The 21,536-nt window shown below is 34.7% G+C and overlaps 7 protein-coding genes across 9 annotated transcripts; 2 read left to right on the top strand and 5 right to left on the bottom strand.

Annotated features, from left to right (window-relative positions):
- Window positions 1-2,940: 2,940 nt before the first annotated feature.
- Window positions 2,941-4,679, bottom strand: LOC9323305 (methyltransferase-like protein 7A). 2 transcript variants are annotated; one of them, XM_021034128.1, is made up of 6 exons: window positions 4,342-4,679; window positions 4,015-4,111; window positions 3,717-3,938; window positions 3,546-3,642; window positions 3,409-3,471; window positions 2,941-3,301 (listed from the first exon to the last, which is right to left on the bottom strand). In XM_021034128.1, exons 1-6 carry the CDS (start codon window positions 4,356-4,358, stop codon window positions 3,105-3,107), a joined length of 693 nt encoding a protein of 230 aa, XP_020889787.1. In that variant the 5' UTR covers window positions 4,359-4,679; the 3' UTR covers window positions 2,941-3,104. The 2 variants fall into 2 exon arrangements, with proteins under 2 accessions (XP_020889787.1, XP_020889788.1); XM_021034129.1 differs by lacking the exon at window positions 3,409-3,471.
- A 95-nt stretch (window positions 4,680-4,774) lies between these two features.
- On the bottom strand, window positions 4,775-6,378 carry LOC9323304. Its single transcript, XM_002887194.2, has 7 exons — window positions 6,206-6,378; window positions 5,848-5,927; window positions 5,642-5,704; window positions 5,505-5,552; window positions 5,345-5,398; window positions 5,213-5,273; window positions 4,775-5,122 (listed from the first exon to the last, which is right to left on the bottom strand). The coding sequence occupies exons 2-7, from the start codon at window positions 5,923-5,925 to the stop codon at window positions 5,001-5,003; spliced, it is 426 nt and encodes a 141-aa protein (XP_002887240.1). The 5' UTR covers window positions 5,926-5,927; window positions 6,206-6,378; the 3' UTR covers window positions 4,775-5,000.
- Window positions 6,379-6,840: 462 nt separating this feature from the next.
- Window positions 6,841-8,886, bottom strand: LOC9323303 (cytochrome P450 704B1). Its single transcript, XM_002887193.2, has 6 exons — window positions 8,558-8,886; window positions 8,265-8,480; window positions 7,896-8,195; window positions 7,429-7,815; window positions 7,153-7,353; window positions 6,841-7,078 (listed from the first exon to the last, which is right to left on the bottom strand). Exons 1-6 carry the CDS (start codon window positions 8,831-8,833, stop codon window positions 6,899-6,901), a joined length of 1,560 nt encoding a protein of 519 aa, XP_002887239.1. The 5' UTR covers window positions 8,834-8,886; the 3' UTR covers window positions 6,841-6,898.
- Window positions 8,887-9,400: 514 nt separating this feature from the next.
- Window positions 9,401-10,678, bottom strand: LOC9324785 (NAC transcription factor 29). The gene is made up of 3 exons (XM_002887192.2): window positions 10,425-10,678; window positions 10,042-10,322; window positions 9,401-9,955 (listed from the first exon to the last, which is right to left on the bottom strand). Exons 1-3 carry the CDS (start codon window positions 10,588-10,590, stop codon window positions 9,590-9,592), a joined length of 813 nt encoding a protein of 270 aa, XP_002887238.1. The 5' UTR covers window positions 10,591-10,678; the 3' UTR covers window positions 9,401-9,589.
- Window positions 10,679-14,949: 4,271 nt separating this feature from the next.
- Window positions 14,950-17,163, top strand: LOC9323302. Of its 2 annotated transcripts, XR_002333968.1 has the most exons (4): window positions 14,950-15,484; window positions 15,843-15,916; window positions 16,180-16,452; window positions 16,548-17,163. XR_002333968.1 is itself a non-coding variant. In XM_002888675.2 (3 exons), the coding sequence occupies exons 1-3, from the start codon at window positions 15,131-15,133 to the stop codon at window positions 16,265-16,267; spliced, it is 516 nt and encodes a 171-aa protein (XP_002888721.2). In that variant the 5' UTR covers window positions 14,950-15,130; the 3' UTR covers window positions 16,268-16,519. The 2 variants fall into 2 exon arrangements, 1 of the variants encoding a protein (XP_002888721.2); XM_002888675.2 differs by lacking the exon at window positions 16,548-17,163 and having other exon boundaries at window positions 16,180-16,519.
- On the top strand, window positions 16,904-20,822 carry LOC110230801 (phosphate transporter PHO1 homolog 10). The gene is made up of 14 exons (XM_021034730.1): window positions 16,904-16,993; window positions 17,198-17,794; window positions 17,885-18,212; window positions 18,310-18,358; window positions 18,472-18,543; window positions 18,626-18,755; window positions 18,830-18,950; window positions 19,044-19,302; window positions 19,386-19,490; window positions 19,583-19,627; window positions 19,713-19,862; window positions 19,960-20,238; window positions 20,318-20,454; window positions 20,540-20,822. Exons 2-14 carry the CDS (start codon window positions 17,242-17,244, stop codon window positions 20,643-20,645), a joined length of 2,334 nt encoding a protein of 777 aa, XP_020890389.1. The 5' UTR covers window positions 16,904-16,993; window positions 17,198-17,241; the 3' UTR covers window positions 20,646-20,822.
- Window positions 20,708-21,508, bottom strand: LOC9324784. The gene has a single exon (XM_002887191.2). The coding sequence runs from the start codon at window positions 21,274-21,276 to the stop codon at window positions 20,857-20,859; it is 420 nt and encodes a 139-aa protein (XP_002887237.1). The 5' UTR covers window positions 21,277-21,508; the 3' UTR covers window positions 20,708-20,856.
- Between the last annotated feature and the right edge of the window lie 28 nt (window positions 21,509-21,536).

Here is a 21,536-nt window from a genome sequence, read left to right as displayed (position 1 = left end):
TTTTACAAGTTATAAGAGTTTTACAATAGTTTTTTATAAGAGTTTTACAAGTTATAAATACCTTATAAAACCTTATAAGTACCTTGTAAAACGCTTTTAAAATACATTGTAAAACCTTACAAAACACTTGTAAATACTCCGTAAAACCTTTAAAATACCTTGTAAATTTTTCCCGCCAAAAATTTTCCCGCCAAAAAAATTTCGGCAAAAAAATTGCGGAATCACTTTTCCCGCAAAAAAAAATTTTTGGCGGGAAAATTTTTTGGCGGGAAAAATTTTTAAGGGAAAATTTTACAAGGTATTTTAAAGGTTTTTACAAGTGTTTTGGCGGGAAAATTGCGGGATCACTTTTCCCGCCAAAAAATATTTTGTATTTTGTGGACCTAATTTTGTTTCAAATAAGGGTAAAATGGTCATTAAAAATTAAAAGAGGGCAAACTTAAAAATAGACTCTCAAAAGGGGCATTTTTGAAAAGGGGTATTAAAAAAAGGGCATTTTTAACAATTTCTCTATTTTCATCAACATGGTAAAGTTTTTGGCATCGAAAGAAATTTGTTTCAGATAGGTTAAGTTCTTTATTTGTTTCAAAAAAATTTCACCATGATAATTGTTTTTTAACTATGTACTTTACTTTAAGACAAACTACTGTTCTTCAACAATTTCAATGAAGAGCCTTTTTTTTTTTTTTAGGTAAATGAGGAGAATTTTGATTAAGAATATAGTGAGTTGTGGATTTTTGCGGCCATAAACTAATATTTATCTAGTAATCGCTAAATACTGAAATTGATGAATACGCTAATATGAATTTATAGGGTTATGCTAGCAAAGTAAAACATTAAAGCTTATGCTAGCGAAGTGAAATTTGTTTGGCTATATGTTTTCAAAAAAATGTTCCACATTTTATGAATTGGAAAAGTAATAGGGAAGATCAAAATTTGGATAGAAATATTCCCCATTCAATTTTTGCCAAGTGTAAAACCAGATTGTTTAAAAAATAATATTAAATTGAAGTTCTATCAACAATTATTGAGTAATTCCAGTTTTTATCTGGGATTATTGTTGATTTTGCCTTTTTTTACCAAAATCTTTTGAAAATGCTATTTTTACAAAAATCTTAGAGCATGTCTAGTGGGAGTCTCTCACTAAAGTTTCTCGGATAAAAGAAAAATAATAAAATAATAAAAAGTATTATTTAATTATGAGGGTCTCTCCAAAAAGTTGAAAAAGTCTCTCAAAGTCTCCCACTTGAGAGATTCACCACTTTTTTGAGAGACTCTCACAATTAAATAATAGTTTGTATTATTTTATTAATTTTTTTTTATCCGAGAGACTTTGGTGAGAGACTACCACTGCACATGCTCTTATGGATTTGCCATTTTTAACACTTAAAAATGTACGTATTTACAATTTTTTTTCACAAAATTATGTATTTTATACCAAATACTAAACTCTAAGAACAAATGGAACCGACTAAACCCAAACATAACGGATAAAACGCATGTTAAATCACTTTGAAAAATGACAAAATCTACAAACTATTAAAAAAAAAGGTAAAATCTACAAACTATTAAAAAAAAGGTAAAATCCACAAATACAATTAAAAAAATGACAAATCCCTAAGTAATTCTTTTTATTTTTTATATTTTTTGCGTGATATATGTCCAGGTCATTTTTTGCATCACATGGAATAGAAGACATACTGCCAAAAATGGGAGGAACCACATCGCAAGGCAATGATGATTGGAGAGATCTGGAGATAATGGGCCAATGAGACCCTTTTGGATATGCTTAGAGCATCTTCAGTCTATCTCTATGTCATCTCTAAAATAGAGTTTGGAGTAAGATTTTCTCCAATCTATCATCATTTTTAACTTTAAAATAGAGATTTTATTTTTTTTCTATATTTAGAGACTTCTATTTTTAATTTATACTAAAATTTGGAGATCTCCATTTTTAACTCCAAAATAGAAATACTCTATTTTGGAGAAAAAGATGAAGACATAAGTTGGAGATGGTCTTACAAAGCAAAGCTTTTAGAGATCAAACTGAATTATTGGAAACAAGATAGATAAAACTTGAATCATGCATTTTAGTAGATTCTTAAAATATTACCAAATTTTGAATTGCATCAAGATGTTTCTATTAAATAAAAAACCTGAATAAGCATCTCATAATATACCAAAAATATATATGAAGTAATAATGTAGGTGTTTAAGTTATTTGAGATATAATGACAAAAAAGTCTTATCATGGAATACACAATATATAATATTATTATGTTTTTTTAGAAAATTTTCTTATAACTATATTTTACCAAATTTATGAACTTACACTGTCGAAATTAAATATTAATTAGTATTTTTTAATATTTTTTTTGGTTTTTAATATTCGTTGTATTAGTTTCTCCGTTTGTTAAAAAAATACGAACATGTTGTTTTATTTTATTTTATGTAAGCTCAAATTTTCTAGATGAAACTATTTTTGTTTCTACGAAGAATTTTTTTTTTCAAAGTTTCAATGGATGAAATTATTTTGTCAAAAGAAAATCATATAAAATTAATCATTAAATAAAGAGTCCCTTTAATAAATAAAAACAACTAAAAGCACAATTCACGTGTAGTGGAAAAAACGAAATACACAATTTCACGTGTAGTGGGTCGTGGGACATCATTATAGTACTAAATAGTAAATATCATATCCAAAATAGTACTAAATAGTAAATATCATATCATAAGATAGTACTAAATAGTAAATATGATAAGATATTGCTTACTTTTCGGGTGCAGCTTCGAGAAAAATTAGTGCAATATAATCTATAATAAATAAGATATTTTGTTTCACCTAACACTATAATTCTGTCACACATCTCACATGCGACCGACCAACGATATCTCTAATGGGCTCGGGCTTAAAATTTATAGGCTATACGAAAAAGACTCTTAAGGCCCAAAATATATCAGTTATCAATGTTAATTTATAGTGTATTATGATCTCTGAATATGCTTATGCTTGAGGCCTTGAGCATCATCAGCATTCAGCATTCAGCAATCACAACATTCAAAGCCAATCATTCTAGTGTAATTGAATAAAGATGACAGTTTTTTTAGTTGTAAGCTAGTCCATAGATATGAGGTCTTGTTATCCAAGGGAAGCTACACATAGAATAAGTCTCTACTTCAACTCCACTAAAACCAGCTTCCAAGATACACTCTCTCGTGTTTCTTGTCAAATGGCATCCATCTGCAAGTCTTTGCTGCAACGGATCCAGCAATTTCTGCAAACGCTTGAAGAACGATCCATCTGCAACAACCGGATACGAATTCAGGTTTTGTCTGCTATAGAATATGCATGGTAAATTGGTAATTAAGAGTTCTCTCACTCTCTCTTTTTCACACTTATTTATGAACCTTTTGCTGCCACATGTTCTAAGAAGATGAAAACCCCTCCTGGTCTCAGCACCCGTTTGATTTCTGAAATTACCATTGAACTTATGAAAAGGTTTACTTACTTCCGCAATGAGGTTTAAGTAGGAAGAAAGAATTACCTTTGAGTGTTTGAGTGACATCAGAGACAGAACATAGAACAAGTGTTGCAACAACTGCATCCACAGAGTTATCTTTTAATGGTATAGCTTCTCCTACCTAATGATAGACAAGATCAAACACCAGTGGATTATAAACAAGTCAAAATGTAGGATGCATAACAGAAAACTTACTCCTTGCTTGAATCTAAAGTTTTTAGGTTTCAATCCTGCTTTCGTAGCGGATTTGCGTGCGTACTTCTTCATTTTGGGATTTGGATCCAACCCATAAAGGGTAACATTACTATTACGAGCAGCATAGTACCTCATATTAGGACCTGAGCCAATACCAATCTCCAACACCCTTTCAGCTTTTTCACTCAGTTTATCAAATACCTTCACCTTGCAAGCCTCAATCTTACCAAAGAAGAAACAGAGCAAATCAAAACTGTAAGACAGAGGAATCATCAAATGAATGTTCATAAACACAAACCTCTTCCCAATAAGACTGCATCAATAAGTTAAAAAACCACGAGTAGAGCCTCCTAATATACCACCGGCCTCTGCGGATGATGTGCTCCCGGAACATCCTGATGTACATAACAGTCACACACCAAACTCTAAACAATATCAACTTCTTGAATCATACAGAACTCACTCTAATCAAGAAATCCAACTTCCAGATGTGATCAATGCAAAAGACACAATCTTTGCGCAGATATATCATGACATACTAGTAGAGAGATTCGTTTGTGAATTCTAAGATCAACTTTTGGCCTATGCTAAATGCATCTGGGAACAAATAGATTTGAGTCCTTACCTTCGAACACTGAGCATTGAGTAGTATCAGTAGGTGGAGGAATAGCAACCTCAAGGAAGGTGAGTGTTCTGGGTCTTAGATCATACATGGAAGCTCCAATTTAATGGTGGGAACAAAGTTACTTACATTGGAAAGGTCAAGTCAAGAAGGAAACAACAAAGAAAAGAGGACTAGTTGGTGAAAAGAGAGAATAAAACAAAAACCAAGGCGGCAAGTTGACGCTACTGGTTAAGAAAGTATTGGAGTTGACTTTCCCAATTCCGACATTTTGAAGCCTTTGTTTGAGTAAGAAGACGTCATAGGCTTTTGAATAACTCACAAGGACTCTACCTAATCTTGGATCTCATGTCATATCAAGACAAATAAGTAATTTATAGAGATGCCAAGATTGGTTGTTTAGATGTCTATAGAACTTGATTTGTATAATGAATCATTACGAGGGATTTGATGGATCATTAATTAAAGCAAATCATTTGCAATCGTCCAATAGACGTTCGGAGCCACGAGGTTTGTTAAGTGATACAGATTTGCTGTCCCAAGTATGATAAGGTAAGAGACTTGATATTACAACCGTTGCAAAGCAAACCTGGTCGCTTATTCTTCTGTAAATTGACTTGTGATGTTGTTTGTTTGAGCTTCTCAAGAGATCTATATGTTGTTCATGATTTGATGTTGTCTTTCGCGTCACCATCGCTGCCTCCATCGTCCTTTAAATTTGTATTGTCAACAGCAGATGCGCAGGCTTGGTCATCGGGAGATTCGTTGTTATCAGTCTCAGAGTCTGATTTTGACGAAATGCGTTGAATGACTTGAGTGATATGTCAATGGAATCAAGAAAAACAAAGGTACTGAATCATATCTAATATGTTACCTTCAGTCTCGCCTGAAGAATAAGCCATTCGTCTTGCTCTTGGTTGCTGATGCGGGGTTGGCTGTTGCGTGAACAGAGATTAATGTCAACGCGAAAAGCAAGAAACAAAGAAAGGCAGAGTCTTCACTTTACCTGCAGTTTTGGGCGGAGAGCTTCCAAAGGTCCTTTCGGTTTCTGACCTTTTTGCTGATAAAAATGTCAAATTCAAGTCTTTAATATATTACACACCACATACAAAGACAGTAGCAGGAAGAAAAAAAGATAGTTACAAAGATTGGTATGCAAGACTCACCTTGCCTAAAGCCCAATCAGCGGAGTCAAAAAACGCGCGTTCATGGTCCTTGAATGAAACATGAACACAGCTGAATTAGCTTCTCTAATTAAAAAGTGCTTCTCATTGTAACAATAGGCGGAAAAAAACAAAGCTACCTTAGATATCAACGGAATCTTCTTTGGCAACAATCCTCCATACTTTTTCTTGATCGCATTTTCCTACAATCGAATACCAAAAACAAAGTTCAGATTCTACGAAAAACTTTCCGAATACAGAGAAAGATCATAACTATGTTCCCTCAACCTAAAACTCTAGTAGCTAAACTCCAACAGTAAAAGAAACAAACAATTCAAAAAATCACCTCACTCTCCATTTCATCTGAAACCTTGTTGTCAATAGGAGCATCATCAGTAATCTCCTTCCCCTTCACGTCTTCCATAACTGAGTTTTAACAAAAGTATGTTTTCAAGTTCAAGTCCAGAACAAAAACTATATAACATCGTTGATTAGAAAAAGTCCACTTCCCGCGAAATCATTAATATAAAGCTATAAGGAGAAATCGAATCTTATAGAGATCTAGACATGAACTCTAAAACCACATTAGAAACCGCCATTAATAAAACCTTCAAGCAACAGTTTCATCTTTTACTCGAACATGAATGATCAAGAAGAAGAAGAGAAAAATTAAGCGGAAACAGAGTTTAGAGAAAGAGTTTTACCTGAAAGAGGATCGCCGGTTACAGTATGGAGATTCCGGCGAGAAACCGGGGCAGTAGATCGGATCTGGTTATTTTAGTGATTTTTTTTATTTCCGGAGCTGCACGTTTCACGATGACGATGCCTCAACTTAACGCAGCAAATATTCTCTTCTTTTCAAAAAAAAAAGGGGGAGATTTGGGCCTTGATGGGCCGAATATTCCTATACAAAAAGATTCTTTAGTCCTAGTCATGTTTTTTTATTAGTAGGTTTTGTGTTCATGTTGGCTTTAAACAATGTTGTGATACTATTAGTGTTCTTGTTTTTAACAGTTGTATGAGTGTATCCACATTAATCCAATCGATTAACTTGATCCGATTAGTGACATAAAGCGCTACAAGTTTTTTTGATACCGGAATAGTTAAGTTAGAAAAAAAAAATAAAAAAAAATAATAATGCTTGAAAAGGGACATTTCTGTAGTGGTTTTAGCTCGAAATTCGGTTATCATTCTATATTCGTATTTCTTGATATATAAGAAATGAAATTTACTGAAGTAAAAGGGAAATTTTTTTGCCTCACAATTGTTGTTTGATCTATAAAATCGATCTTATTGAGTAGTTTGAGAACAAAATAGTTATAAAGATTTATATCTCTTCTTGGAACATTTCACATGGATTTGACTTCGTATAGTTTTTTTTTTTTTTTTTTTTTTCCCTACGAACGTCTGGATACAGTAACCTTCAAACCATGAGCCATGGATAAGATCGTCATCATCCGATACTTGACAGGATGATTTGGCACCAAATGAAACTTATAGAATCTGCAAAGTATTGCCATTGCCATCTTCATTTGAAGATAAGCTGAATCCTTTCCCAAACATATCCTTGGTCCAGCCTACATTCACACAACAACTCATATTTTCATGTTCAAAATCATTCACAATCTTGTATGTGTTTGGTTATAGTTACCTGAAAAGCTGTGAACTTGAATGGTGATGCATTCTGAAAGATTCCATCTTTAAGCCATCTTTCGGGTTTAAACAATGCTGCATCTGATCCCCAGTTGTATTCCATACGACCCATTGAGTAAGGCACATATGTAACCATCCCTCCAGCTTTTACTTTTGTTCCATTTGGTAACATATCATCTTCTAATACTCCTTTCGGATCCTACGAATAGTTTAAAACATCGTATATACATTCTTTCTTTTCTTTGTTTAGAAATGGATTCTATGGTTTGCATACCTGAGGAACTGCAGGGTAGAGACGAAGTGTTTCTGTTATCACAGCATGTAAGTAGTGAAGTTTTCCTAAGGAATCGTAGTTTAGTAGTCCTGCGAATTGCGTTACCCTCTCGTTGAAGGAACTGAAATCCTCTGTATCGTATTGATGCAACGATGTATTAGTCTGTTCTGCGCTTTCTTTTTCGAGTTCTTTTAGCTCTGAGTATAGTTTCTCAGCAACATTTTCATTCATCATTATCATGTATATAGCCCAAGTGACAGTTGTTGCTGTTGTATCTCTTCCAGCTATTACAAAGTTGAGGACAATATCTCTTAGGCTTTTCTCTGTTTCTTTGCTATCTGGATCGTCGCTGATCTCGATAAACCTTGAGAGTATATCGTGCTTCACCTGGTTACATATGAGAAAAAAATGTTACTAATGTGACAAGTGCATATATTTACATTTTTGAGTTGTAACAAGTTTTTTACCGTGTTGTTGTTGGTAGGAGATTTCTGTGCCTCTAATAACTCTGCTTTCCTTCTTCTTATGACTGAATAAGTGAAATCATTGACGACTTTTATGCTTTTACCAAGCAATGCCTCAGAGCCTATGTTAAGGAACTTTTTCAACTTCCAGAGAGGATCTATGAAACGAAGTGTTACGATTATATTAGCGGTATCGAAAGCCTTAGCAAAGTGATTCTCTGGTAACTCTGGAGCCAATGTCCCTATCTCTACACCAAATCCAACTTTACATATGGAGTCCAAAGTCATTCTCAACAACAATTCCTAGAGCCAAAAAAGGATGTTATGTAGAGAAACTAAGTTTATAGATTTGAGTGATTGATGGATTATTACCTGCATATCTACTTGTTGGTTTTTGAAAGATGCTTGGGAAAGGATATTGAAGAGCTTGAGACTATACTCTTTAAACACTACAGTACTAAAATCTCTGAGATTCTTGGAAGCAAATTCGAAACTCGCGGTTTTCCTCTGTTTCCTCCAAAGCTCTCCATCTGAATTGAAAATCCCATCTCCCAAAAGAACCTCCATGTATGAATGGTAAGTCTCTCCCTTATGAACACAAAACATTAATGAAAGTTACGACAAAACTTATACATGAAATTGATATAATGAGTTTGTTTTTTCACCTTTGGGTAATTGGAGAAGTTGGTTTTGAGGACATATTCAACATTGATGGGATCAGCTATGTATGTATAAGTGGTGAATGGCATTGGAACCACTACTGTTCTTGAGTTATAAAGATACTCAACGAGCCAATCGTGCATTCGATCAAAATTGGTCAACTGTTCGATCGCGGCTCCAACCAAAGGCCAAGTCTTTGGACCACTCTTGTTCCTTTGTCCCCATCGGTGCAAGAAGATCCATGATGTTACCATACAAGCTATAACCAAACACAACGACATTTTTTACCTCTTTGAAATCTGAAAAATAAGTTGTAAATAATTCACAGAGTTTTTATATTGTTTAGCCATCAGCCAAAGTCCGTGAGCAATCTACTAATCAACTAACAGTCTTTTTATCATCTTCGCAACACTTCTTTGGTGTGTTTTCTTTCTTAAACTAGTTTGGTCTCTTGGTTTTGTTAAACCGTGTTTGGTACACCAAAACCGGTCAAAATTGAAATTAGCAAAAAAGGGTCCACATATTTATGATAAGTTTCATCCACTAATGTTTGAGTCTGCGCAGACTGAATCAAAAATGAGGTTTAAAGTACGATGATGACGACAAGTAACATTCGTTATCTAATAAAACGACAGAGATAAGTAACCCAAAATGCATTGTATCTGGCGTTGATTCCTCCACACGTCATCGACTTTTTGATCCCAAGTTAACGTAATCTCAATCTCTCTTTTTATCATTTTAAAACCATCGTATAGGACAAAAGTCTTTTTGTTGTGTTATATTTAATAAAACAAAAGATTTTTGTTTTATTAGTTCGTAATGTAAATCAAGACCTTGACTTCGTCTTATCATGCTGAAACAACTTAATTTTTAATTAAACATTGATTTTCATTTCACATTAATTCATATGGGAGAAATATAAAATCCCATTGGGTTTTAGTTATAATATTTTACAATTTTCTTGCTTGTACCCAAACTAACAAAATATCTACCAAAGTAATTAACATTCCAAGCACATCTTTTTACTAAACCCATCACTAGAACTTAAACATAGCTTGACGATGATGATTCAAGATCTCGTCTTGGTTAAACTGTAGATCCCCGAACCATCCAGACTCCGAATCAGGTTGATGAATATGACCGAACTGAGTAAAGTTATCGGTGAAAATGTGAGAGACTGGTCCCATGTAATCCATTTCCAACAAATGAGCCAGCGAACACGTCCTTGGAAGTTTCGTCGACGTCATATTCATCATTATCTCTTCCTCATTTCTTCTCTCTGCTTCGTTAACAGCAACTGTTGCCTCATCAATTAGTACTTCGTCAATGAAACCCTCTTGCTCATTCAGAAGCTTCCCGGCTCCTCTCTTCTTGTATATCCTACACAATACCCATTCATCTAACTGCAAAAATATGAAGAAATTTAACATTATCACAAGTTGTAATAAAATAAACATGACCTATAAATTTGTTTACTCTGCTTACGCACCCTCATAGAACCGCTACGTTTCGTTGATGCTTTACGTGAATCGTGGAGACGATACTCATGCATGATCCAGTCAGTTTTGATTCCTTTAGGAGGTCTACCTTTGTAGAAGACAAGAGCTTTCTTGACACCTACGTTACTCGAACCGCTATGAATAGCTTTGTCTGTACCGGTTGCTTTCCAATAACCGGAAACAGCTGCCCGGTTTGGTCTGACTCCGTTTGGATACTTTCTTTCTCTAGGGCTGAAGAAATACCACTCATTTTCTCCAAACTCTGTTTTCTCTGTAAAATACAAAACGAAAAAAAAAAAGCAAATAAGCCCAGTAGCTCTAAACATGAACATCTAGAAGAACAGATTACCAATGAAAGATAACCGGGTCTAACCAGGTAATTGCCATGGGTCGAATTTATAGATATCGACTTCTGGGATGATGGAGACAGGGCATGGTTTAGACATGGTCTGGTTTCGAAGATAGTACACGATGAGTTCTTCGTCGGTAGGATGAAATCTGAATCCTGGAGGGAGAGTAGAACTGGAATTTACTTCCATGATTTTCAGACAATTTAGAAGAAATATCTAATGGAACAGGAGCTGTTTTTTTCTTTCTTGATGTTTTCAAGGTTCTTGAAATGTTTAGAAAGCAGAGAAGATTGGTCTTTTTATGCTTGAGCTTTTTGTCGTTTACTGCGCGTCACTTCTTTCTTATTGGTGGCTAAATTGCAGTTTTAAATACTACTTCATTTTGTCCTTCTATAGTCTAATGTCCTATATTATCCCTGTCCTAGCTATTGTTTTTCTAAATTCTAATTTTTGTCAAATGGTCATCAAACAGCCACGGTTAAAAAGTTTTATAAAAGAATTTGAATTAGATGTTGGAGTGTGACTGGTGAACTTATTGAGTAATTATTAGTATTGTTCTTCACCTCAAAACATGTGACCTAAAAGTACTTTTTATAAAGCTATATTTTCTTAAAGTAGCTTAAACATTTTTCAATTTAAATAGATATATAATTTTACTATTGGATGACAATAATTACTTAACAAAATACATTGTATAATAATTTCCAGCTATAATTCCTTAAAGTAGCTGAAGCCTGAAACATTTTCAGTTTAAATAGATAATGTTACTATTGGATGACAATTTCTTGCAGAATACATAGTATAATAAACTTTATAATATATATATATATATATAGTATAATAAATTATTTTATTCTAAAATGATTTAACAATTTGTCTTTCATGATATGTGATGAACATGTCTATCCAAAAAAAAAACAAATATTTTTTTTATTTCTAATTTATATTTCTATTATTTGATGGTGAATTTCGGTATTTATAAGTATTGTTGGTTCTCTATAACTTGTAGAAATCGCAGATAGGGTTGTCTCTATAATTAATCACTAGGATCGGATCCGCGGTCCACCGCGGGAGAATATTGATTTACATACGTTGATTTTAATATTGTGCGTGTTTTTAGTAGAACGAATCGTGTAATGTACTTATAAATATTCCTAATAACAAATTGTAAAGAAAATATTAAATTGTTTATAATTAAATCAATCGTATTAATTATGATTTACAAAATGGAATTTTGTGTTTTAGAATTCAAAAATTAGACGAATCATGAGAATTAAAGCAGTCAAAATAGGTCAAAACCGTGGGTCGAGCCCAAATCATCTCACTATAGGCCAGATTTGGGAAAATATATTAAACCCGCAAATAAGCAGGCCACATGGATTGATTCGCAGTGGGTCATCGGTTTTCGTCCGGGGGTTGGCGGATCAACCCGCATGATAGTATTTATTGATAAAAATATAATTTATTCAACATGTGGTAGTTTAAAAAACTTTTAATAAATGAAATTATAATATTTATAAATATAATGATATATAAGATTATTTTCTCTAAAAACATTTTAATTTATTTATTTTAGTAGAATTTTAAATTTTGGTTACTCTAAAATTATTTAAACAAAATCCACGGATAACTCCGCAAATCAGCATACATTCGCGCGACGGGGTTGTGTTTCATATATGCTACCCGCGGGTCGTGCAGACAGACTAACTACATGCCAAACTATATTTTGCCTATTGCAAAACAGGCTTAACGGGACGAATCAACTCGTTTTGACAGCTCTAATGGAAATATTATTTAGTCATACAACTCAATGGAGTTTGGACATAGAAATTATAGAATATGTATCTTATTTGTTAGATGAGAGATTGAAACGTGAAATATAATGATTAAAAATAATTAATATTTTTCATGATTCACAAAATTTAATAAATATTTATCATCTTGTTGAATAATTCTAAAAATCATATTCAAGAAATCTTTATAATTTGAAAATTAAACTTCTTTGGTAAACTATAAGTATGATTGTATGAAAATACCATAATTTCGATTTAATCTAATTAAATTAAAATTAGTTATATAGATTTCATATCTATTTAATTTACACGACCAAAATAAAAATATCTATTTATTTAATTTATAAAATAGATGGGTTAGTTGTGATAAATTTTTTAGAAATCTCTAGAAGCAAGTAAGATATCTTTTAATTAATGATAACTGGCTAAAATAAGCAAAATTAATGAGAAAAACGTTAATTGTTATGGAATTAGTTCCAAAAGTATATGAACAAATATATTATACGTAATTAATGTATAATATTGTTCGGAATATGATTTTATAATTAGTTACCATAAGTAAAATCAAAGTTTATTTGATTTCCATAAACATTTGATTTTAGTTCGATTTTTCATTATTAATTCGAATTTATATTCCAAAAAAATTTCAAAGATCCGATTTCAAAATTTCGGGTCAATTTTCTGATTTTGACCCGACCCATTTACATTTGTACTTCTTTTTTAATAGTATAGAGATTCATAAAGCTTCTTTATACATTTTATGAACATGAATTAAGTCAGAATTATCAGGTAGTGTAGAAAATAGCTTTTGGTTGTGAAGATTCTAAAGGTCTTCGTGGACATAATTGAGTGTGCTTGACCACTAATTTGTTTGGATGCATTGCATTGCATGGCTTTAGTATTAGTATTTAGGTGAATCTCCATTTCAAACCAAAGTATATTCGTTTGTCCTATTTCCCCAAATATTCGTCTTCATTTCGCTATTATTGCTTTCCTCCTATCTTTTTCTACCCTATCCATTATCCAAATGTAAGCCCAACCATCAAAAGTCATAAGCAACATTATTATCTCCACGATATAGTTTGCATGACAAAATATACACATCAATAACTTTATCTTGCATATAAAATACTGATATCTCAATAATCACTAATATACATTTTTCATAAACAAAACGAGCAAGCAATTAAAAAGAATCCAAAGGAGAAGTACTAGAGAACTTGTATTACAAAAACAAAAGTACAAAAGAGCTCGTGAGAAGACAATTCTTCGTCTTAAATTTTGGACGAAACGTGGCAGATTATAAGGCTTGGGGGGTCCAATATTTTTGCCTCTGCATGACGTGTTGTTTTCACAGAAAAAGTCATTAGGGATAAGGATTGTGGAGGGCATACACCCACGCGCCACGGCGGATTTCTGATTAAACAAATAATTAGATGTCACTAATTACGCATGTTCTTATCTAATAGTGTCATTACCATTCCCTAATTGGGTGATTAAATATTTCTTTACTATATTTGTCAAATAACTCCACACGCTCGGTTCAGACTGGACACAAGTTTCTTGAAAAAGGATTTTGTTAGATTACAGTGATTACTACTACAAGATGCGAAGGAACGTTCCAACATAAAGTGGGAAAGAGGAGAAAAAACAAGTTCATGACAATTATCAAGATCAATTTTGTTTTATAGTATCGATTTTTGATATATATAATGTTACCACAAATGTTTGTCCATTAAACCGTTATAAGTGGCGCATGAATATCTTTTTCCAAAAGTTTTCAAGAAACTACCTTGTTAATGGATAATCTAAAAATGCTATTCTAACAAATTAAAAGACCCCAAAAGCAATTTTTACCAAGTGTATACCTATATTATACTATATGTCAAATGGCACATGATTCATCCTATGAACTCATATAAATCACCAAGGCCATTTATATACATACTATATAGGGCATGGGACAAAAAGGATAGGATTAAAAAAAGATAGGAGGATTAGGATGAGATGACGCAAACAAAAGCTCTAGCATCTTTGTTTAGGTACCAATAAAAAATGAGTAACGATGATTAATCAAAGTCGTCATCTTTTTTTTCCTTTTGTCAAAGTCGTCATCTTAATTAATCTCTAGCATCTTTCTTTCTTTCTTTTTTAACAGAGCAAACACATGCTTTACCACGTAAAGTAAAAGAGCAACTCGTAGTCTTAGATACATCATACATGCAGAAGTTGATTCCTTGCTTTGAATAATGGAATGCATGATCTCGTTAGGAGAGACCAACGTTTCGTTCGCCTCCGATTACTCTGACATGATATCTCTTTTCGACAACGAAGACGAGTGGCCAACATTTACAGCAGAATTAGCTTCCTTCCGGTCTCTCATTTGTTTTTTTCCTTCTTTTCACATATTATTACGAGTGACCACAAATCTTTCGACAACGAAGAAGTGCTAACACTCGAGCTGACTGTCTAGCCAAAAAAGCTCGGCCTCGTAATAATCTTTTTCCCATGTAAACAAGTCGGTTCATGATTGGCTCCCCTAGCGAAGAGTCTCTTTCCGATATCTTAATAAAAATGGTGTTTGACGGAAAAAAAAAAAAATACATCATACATATAGGCTAAAAGTTACGAGTCTGATTTGGTAACCATAGCTCGGTTAGTAAAATAACGAGTTTTATTAACAGTTAAAGAAAATATGGCTAGAAAGAAGATAGATAAAGTCATAAAGAGTACAAACAATAAAAGATGGAATCGAATTGCTTAAATTTGGTTAATCAATATGTAACAATGAAGCTGAGGCAGATTAGATTCTAAGGTATGTTGACATGGAGGCACAAACTTGAGATTATTTACGATCCCTCAAAACTTGGACAAGAGTTCGTGGTTCAACCGGTCTGATCATCCGGTCCGTATCAGGTTTTTAGTTATTGGTTAGGATGAAACGACACCGTTTTGTCTGCGCTCATACATCAGTATCGCCCATTAGTAATCAGTATCGCCTTACAACCACCGGAGAATTTGCACCAATGGCGTTGAGACTGACGACGCTAAAACGCGCCGTGGTTGAATCCCGGCGCATTTTAGAATTCCGAAGCTTCAACCACGTTTCCACGATCTCTCCTCCCTTGAACGGCGCCATAGATCTCTCTACCGCTTCGCCGCCGCTGGTCTTACCGGAGTTTTATCAGGATCTATCGGATTCTTCCATTGATGACAAGAATTTCAGATTCTGTTTCCCGATTTCCTTTTTCGGTGGATCCATGGAGCTAATGGCTGTTCCCAAGAAGAAGGTATAATTGTTTTTCAGCTTTCCATTTACCACTGCAAATATGAAATTTGAGAGTTTTAGGGTTTTAAAGTGTTGCTGATTTGGAAATTTTCTCTGTTAGCTGATTTTTTCCCTCTAGGGTTTTAGGGAGGGTTACTATTTTCTGGTAAAGATTCGATTTTGAGATCATGAGTGAAAGATTTTGACTTGAATAGACAAGAATCAAAGGCCATTATCTCATAATTGTCGTCTCTTTGGCTGTTTTTTTGGCCATTTCTCTGCTCATTAGGCTCAAAATCATTGATTTTTTTTATCCAGGACAGAACTTTGCTTTGAGAATGATTTGGTTAACGGTAGCTTTTATTTCGTGAATGATGCAGATTTCTAAACACAAGAGAGGGATAAGAAATGGACCAAAGGCCCTTAAACCTACTCCTGTGATCATCCGTTGCAGGTAATGAGATCATTCTCTGCTGTCCCTTAAGTTCTGATGGTTCTTAATCTATCCCTTGGTTAAAGAAAGGCTTTTAAACCTTCAGCAGTTACTGCTACTGAAGAACAATTGTCTGTTTCCTGTTTCTTATACCATCGTCTAGTGGAATCTGTGAGTAATCAACAGGAGCTTGTTGTCTCTGTAAAAACCTGAGACTACTATTTGAAACAACTTGTTATCTTCATTTTTCCATTATGTGCATTGACACTGTTGTGTCTTGGTAGGAGTTGTGGACGAGTTAAGCTGCCACATTTCTACTGCTGCAGCGGTGAGCGGGTAATACCTGAAGAACAAAGCAATTCAAACAACTGATCCAGACTTACTTTATGAATAAAGCTTGCTTAATTTGGACCCGAAAGAAGTCATGCGATTCTTAGTACAGCGCTCAAGGGTTATGATGTAGACTTAGATCACTCTGTTTTGGGCATATCATTTGGTTTTCTTGCAGAATCAAAATACTGCTTGCTTTATTTAGTACACATACTTAGTACTTAGAGGTAATAAACAAGTAGTGCATTTGTTCTACATCTTCGACCATTTAAAGAGGTTTTGCATACGAAGTAATTTGGAAATGTTTGCATTTTAAATGCAGATTTGATCGTGATCAATAGAACAAGAAAAATGAGATGGCCCCAAAAAAGGTGCCCATACTGCCAAATTACACGGTTTCACTGCCACACTAAAGCACACGAAGCAACACGTGTCATTCTCTGGTGGGCTAAAAAATGGTCAACCAGTATCTCTGATTTGCTTCCTTCCATCAATTTCGGCCGCAACAGTTCAACACGCATTCCATCTATCGGACGGCACGTGGCAGTCACAGAAGAATCCAACGGCTGTAGAAGAAGATGAACAAGTTCTCAGCCACAGAGCAGTAACCAACTAAATACAAGCAAAAACAAATACTCTAGTGACAGTCGGCGAGAGAGAGAGAGAGAGAGGCGTTTCAAATTCCGACGTCTTCTTTCACGTTCTTCATTGCAGAGAAGCTCCTTATTAAGCAATTCTATCATCGAGCTACATTTCTTCCTGATCAAGGTTGTTCTAATGGATCCCGAAACTGTAAATTTCTCTGTAGTAGTATAGTATCATAGATTTGCCGATCGTTGATCTCTTCTTATACGTTATTGGTGGGAATGTTACTACAAGCTACGATACAAACCCTAGATTCTGTTAATTTCTACCTGCGTGTGTGGTTTTTACTCAAAGATCTCATGTTGTTCTTGTTCTCTTTCGATGAAGTTTGTGATATAGCATTGATTTGGTTGAATTGAGCTGCAAAAAAGATGAAGTTTGGGAAAATATTTAAGAAGCAAATGGTGCCAGAGTGGGTAGAAGCTTATATGGATTACAATGGCATGAAGAGGGTTTTAAAAGAAATACGTAGCTACAAGCATAGTAAGCTGACTAGAGCAGCGTCGAGAGTGTCGCAGCAGGCGGAAGCGTTGCACCGTTCGTTTAGTGGCCTGTCGTTCCATCCTAGGCATAGTGAACATGCGGGGGATATTGAGGACCAAGTTATAAAAGTTGACACGGTGCAGGAAGATGGTTCTCGCAAGTTGTACGAGACAAAGTTTCTTAAAAAGTCTGAAGAAGGAGGAGAATTCGAAGAGCTGTTCTTTAAGAAGCTTGATGAGAATCTAAACAAAGTTAACAAGTTTTACCGGGATAAAGTTGAGGAAGTGCTGGAGGAAGCGGCTTTGCTAGATAAACAAATGGATGCATTGATTGCGTTAAGGGTCAAGATGCAAAAACCTGATGCAGATAACATGAATTTGGAGAAGCATCCCTCTGATAAGGTCGTAGTAGATACATCTGATAACACAATGAGAACGCCGGGTAAGCAAATATGACAAGAATGTTTATGAGAAGCATCTATTTATGATTAGTTTTTTTATACCAGTTTACTGATTCTTGAGATATTTTCAGGTACTGCGTATACAGATATGGTACATGGTATTGAAAGAACTAACATTCCAGAAGAAGAGGCCTCCCATATCGTGGCTGATATTGTCCCGGTTTCTCATACTGATGGAGATGAAGAGGAAGCCAGTATTGGTGATAAGCAGGATCTCCGTGAAATACTTGAACGTGTGAAGATGAATGATGTGCTTGAATCTCCTATATCTACCTTAAAAGGAGTTTTTGGAGATTCTAATGAACCAATCTCTAAGAAAGGATTGAAAAAAGCAGAGGAACAGTTGAGGCTTGTTTTTAGTGAGTTCTATCAGAAACTTCGTCGTTTGAAGGAATACAGGTGAGGAGAAGGTTCAGCCAAAGTTAAATCTCACATGTAATTTTTCTTTTATATTGCTATGCTGCTGATTTGTCTATGTTTATGTAATTTGAATCAGTTTCATGAATCTTCTGGCATTTTCAAAAATCATGAAGAAGTATGAGAAGGTTAGATATGAAGAGCTTCTTCTATACCTTACAGATTTCTTACTGCAGAGCTAAATTAATGCATGAACAGCGGAATCATGCGATATACTCATTTTTCTCTGGTTAATTTGTAGATTGCTTCGAGGAATGCATCCAGGAACTACATGAAAATTGTGGATAATTCATTGATTGGGAGTTCTGATGAGGTTTGTGTATATTTCAGTCGTAGAATCAGTTTTCCGTTATGATTGTACATCAAATTGTTTTGTTCACTGCATCCTGCTTTAGGTTAACAGACTCCTGGAGAGAGTAGAGGTAACTTTCGTTAAGCACTTTTCAAGTGGTAATCGAAGAGAAGGCATGAAGTGTCTAAGGCCTAAAGTTAAAAGAGAAAGGCACAGGGTTACATTTTTCTCTGGTAAGGGAATCTGAGAGAAAAAGAGTTCAATAATTACAATTGTTCACTGATATTTGCTCTTCAACTTCCTACAGGTTTCTTTTCTGGTTGCTCTATTGCACTTGTTATTGCTGTTGTTTTCAAGATAGAAAGTAGAAAGATCATGGAGAAGAACTACGGTACTGAATACATGGCAAATATTATCCCTCTTTACAGGAAATTATTCTAGTCACTTACTCAGAACATGTGCTCAGAAAATTAGTAAATAGATCTTTCTTCTCACACTGACGAACATTGCATGTCCTGCAGCTTATTTGGATTCATCATTCTTCATATGCTCATGTACTCGGCGAATATATACTTCTGGAGGCGTTATAGAGTCAACTATACATTCATCTTTGGTTTCAAGCAGGGAACAGAGTTGGGTTACAGAGAAGTTTTCCTGGTAAGCACTGGTCTTGCGGTGCTTGCTTTCGTCTGTTTCCTGCTAAATTTGCAGCTTGATATGGACTGGAGGATGAAAGATCATAAGAAACTCCCTGAAGTTATTCCTTTGGGTTTGGTCACTGTAAGATACTTTTTCTGTGTTTTATGCAAATCTTTTAATAAGATGGAATACATTTTGGCTTAAACAATCCTTTTTATGTGCAGATTGTTCTTTTCATACTTTTTTGTCCTTTCAACATCATATACCGCTCAAGTCGGTTTTTCTTTATACGATCACTGTTTCACTGCATTTGTGCCCCTCTCTACGAGGTGATCGTATTAAACTGTCAAATACATACGTACCAGTTGCTAAAACCAATAACAGAAAAGATTTCTCTTCATGTTTTTATTCTTTATCACAGGTTACACTTCCAGATTTTTTCTTGGGAGATCACCTAACCAGCCAGGTTTTGTATTTGCATTATTAATGTTCGTGTTGACAGTAAATGATTCAGAATAATAAGCTGATCTTATCTGTTTTGGTAAGTTAAGGTACAAGCCATAAGGAGTTTTGAGCTATTCATTTGCTACTATGGGTTAGGAGGATACTTGCAGAGGCAAAACAAGTGTCATAGTCATGGTGTTTACAATGCCTTCTACTTTGTCGTTGCTGTTATACCCTACTGGCTCCGCTTTCTCCAGGTATCACACAATTCAATCTCCTCTTATTTTGTTACTGCCTTCACTGTTTCTATCACATCCGAATCTAGAACTTATTATATGTATCACTTTCTTGCAGTGCATACGCAGATTATGCGAAGAAAAAGAATCCGTACATGGATACAATGCTCTGAAATATATGTTGACAATCATTGCAGTCATTATAAGAACAGCGTATGAACTGAAAAAGGGTCGCACTTGGATGATTTTGGCTCTTGTAAGCTCAGGTGTAGCGACAGGAATGAACACATTCTGGGACATTGTTATAGACTGGGGACTCCTCCGTAGGCATTCCCAGAATCCATACCTAAGGGATAAACTGCTTGTCCCTCACAAGAGCGTCTATTTCGCAGCCATGGTAAGTAGTAACATTACAACATCAGAGAATGAATGTCATGTCATAAAGATTCTGGTTAAATAGAATTTGATTTTGACAGGTAGTGAATGTGATTTTAAGAGTGGCATGGATGCAGCTAGTGCTAGAGTTCAACTTGAAGTCGCTTCACAAAATCGCAGTAACAAGCATTATTTCATGTTTAGAGATTGTTCGCCGGGGAATATGGAGCTTCTTCAGGTAACAATTTGTTCTATATATATAAAAAGGTCCAACTTGTTATGAATGAAATGAATGATTAGTAATGTGGAGTTAAACTTTTCAGGTTGGAGAATGAGCACTTGAACAATGTAGGTAAATACAGAGCCTTCAAGTCAGTTCCACATCCTTTCCATTACTACGATGACGACGACGTTGACAAAGACGACTGAGCCATCCTAATAAGTTAATAACACACACACACACTCTCTCTGTGATTATGTCTGATGATTGACCACTAAAATAATACAGATATTAGCCTTAATAGGAACAGTTTGTGTTTTTTTTCCGACGAATCAAGTCAACATGTAAAGACATATATATACATGAATCCATAGAGTTTACAAACTTTTATTGAAAAATTAACTTTAAAAAGTTTTAGATTCAGTTGATATTAGAAAATCCACAACGGAGATCGTATGCTCTTCTCCTATCTTCGTCCATCAACTCTGCCACACCGATTCTGACCAGATCATAAACCCTCAAAACAGCCTTGGAAAGCCCAGCCTCGCCATCCAACACTTCTATGATCTCCTCGCACCGCCTCTCAATGGAAATTGCCACCGACTTCGAGGATCCGCGTTTGTTGATTCCCAACACAGCGTACCAGTCGGGCTCTCCTGTGACCATGCGATTGTTAGCTACCGTCAAAAGGATTCTATAAGCAGCGACGTGTGCATAAGGTTCAGGAGCGTCAGGATTCGCTATGGAGATTGAAATAGCACATCGTAATGCAAGTTCGAGATTTCCTCTCTCAAAGTTCTCTTCACAGTAACGAAGAAGCTCGTTAATCTTTTTTGACATTCTCTCAAGCTCTCTTTTTTGCAGAAAAAAAGATGAATGATCACTTACGACTCAAGTAAACTCAATAATTAGAACTTAGAAGTAAGAGTGTTCGTTGTTTAATTTCCTTTTTTTTGTAATCGAAAAAAGGAAACTTCTGCATTTTTTTGTACCCTAAGAAAAAGGAAATTTATGTTACCCTAACATTTCTCCTTCCTTGAGATCCAAGGATCACATAATGCTAAACCAAACCGGTCTATTGACAAGAACCAAATAATTCT

Source organism: Arabidopsis lyrata (genome assembly GCF_000004255.2).
Source record: "Arabidopsis lyrata subsp. lyrata unplaced genomic scaffold ARALYscaffold_2, whole genome shotgun sequence".
Lineage (NCBI taxonomy): Eukaryota > Viridiplantae > Streptophyta > Magnoliopsida > Brassicales > Brassicaceae > Arabidopsis > Arabidopsis lyrata.
The sequence above is the reverse complement of the archived record's forward strand: the minus strand, read 5'-3'. Positions and strand labels throughout refer to the sequence as shown.

What these genes read in the sequence shown, in the direction of transcription:
- LOC9324784 (XM_002887191.2), bottom strand. Translation starts at nt 21,276, where the DNA reads ATGTCAAAAAAGATTAACGAGCTTCTTCGTTACTGTGAAGAGAACTTT.
- LOC110230801 (XM_021034730.1), top strand. Translation starts at nt 17,242, where the DNA reads ATGAAGTTTGGGAAAATATTTAAGAAGCAAATGGTGCCAGAGTGGGTA. An exon ending in TTCCTTTGGGTTTGGTCACT is followed by an intron (nt 19,303 to 19,385) that starts GTAAGATACTTT and finishes TTTTATGTGCAG; the next exon opens with ATTGTTCTTTTCATACTTTT. An exon ending in ACTGGCTCCGCTTTCTCCAG is followed by an intron (nt 19,863 to 19,959) that starts GTATCACACAAT and finishes ACTTTCTTGCAG; the next exon opens with TGCATACGCAGATTATGCGA.
- LOC9324785 (XM_002887192.2), bottom strand. Translation starts at nt 10,590, where the DNA reads ATGGAAGTAAATTCCAGTTCTACTCTCCCTCCAGGATTCAGATTTCAT. An exon ending in CGACCCATGGCAATTACCTG is followed by an intron (nt 10,323 to 10,424) that starts GTTAGACCCGGT and finishes TGTATTTTACAG; the next exon opens with AGAAAACAGAGTTTGGAGAA. An exon ending in AACGTAGCGGTTCTATGAGG is followed by an intron (nt 9,956 to 10,041) that starts GTGCGTAAGCAG and finishes ATATTTTTGCAG; the next exon opens with TTAGATGAATGGGTATTGTG.
- LOC9323302 (XM_002888675.2), top strand. Translation starts at nt 15,131, where the DNA reads ATGAAACGACACCGTTTTGTCTGCGCTCATACATCAGTATCGCCCATT. An exon ending in TGGCTGTTCCCAAGAAGAAG is followed by an intron (nt 15,485 to 15,842) that starts GTATAATTGTTT and finishes TGAATGATGCAG; the next exon opens with ATTTCTAAACACAAGAGAGG. An exon ending in CCTGTGATCATCCGTTGCAG is followed by an intron (nt 15,917 to 16,179) that starts GTAATGAGATCA and finishes GTGTCTTGGTAG; the next exon opens with GAGTTGTGGACGAGTTAAGC.
- LOC9323305 (XM_021034128.1), bottom strand. An exon ending in ACTTTAGATTCAAGCAAGGA is followed by an intron (nt 3,643 to 3,716) that starts GTAAGTTTTCTG and finishes GTCTATCATTAG; the next exon opens with GTAGGAGAAGCTATACCATT. An exon ending in AGAACATGTGGCAGCAAAAG is followed by an intron (nt 3,302 to 3,408) that starts GTTCATAAATAA and finishes CGGTTGTTGCAG; the next exon opens with ATGGATCGTTCTTCAAGCGT.
- LOC9323304 (XM_002887194.2), bottom strand. Translation starts at nt 5,925, where the DNA reads ATGGAAGACGTGAAGGGGAAGGAGATTACTGATGATGCTCCTATTGAC. An exon ending in CTGATTGGGCTTTAGGCAAG is followed by an intron (nt 5,399 to 5,504) that starts GTGAGTCTTGCA and finishes CATTTTTATCAG; the next exon opens with CAAAAAGGTCAGAAACCGAA. An exon ending in CTCTCCGCCCAAAACTGCAG is followed by an intron (nt 5,274 to 5,344) that starts GTAAAGTGAAGA and finishes TTCACGCAACAG; the next exon opens with CCAACCCCGCATCAGCAACC.
- LOC9323303 (XM_002887193.2), bottom strand. Translation starts at nt 8,833, where the DNA reads ATGTCGTTGTGTTTGGTTATAGCTTGTATGGTAACATCATGGATCTTC. An exon ending in ACCAACAAGTAGATATGCAG is followed by an intron (nt 8,196 to 8,264) that starts GTAATAATCCAT and finishes TTTTGGCTCTAG; the next exon opens with GAATTGTTGTTGAGAATGAC. An exon ending in TCAAGTTCACAGCTTTTCAG is followed by an intron (nt 7,079 to 7,152) that starts GTAACTATAACC and finishes GTGTGAATGTAG; the next exon opens with GCTGGACCAAGGATATGTTT.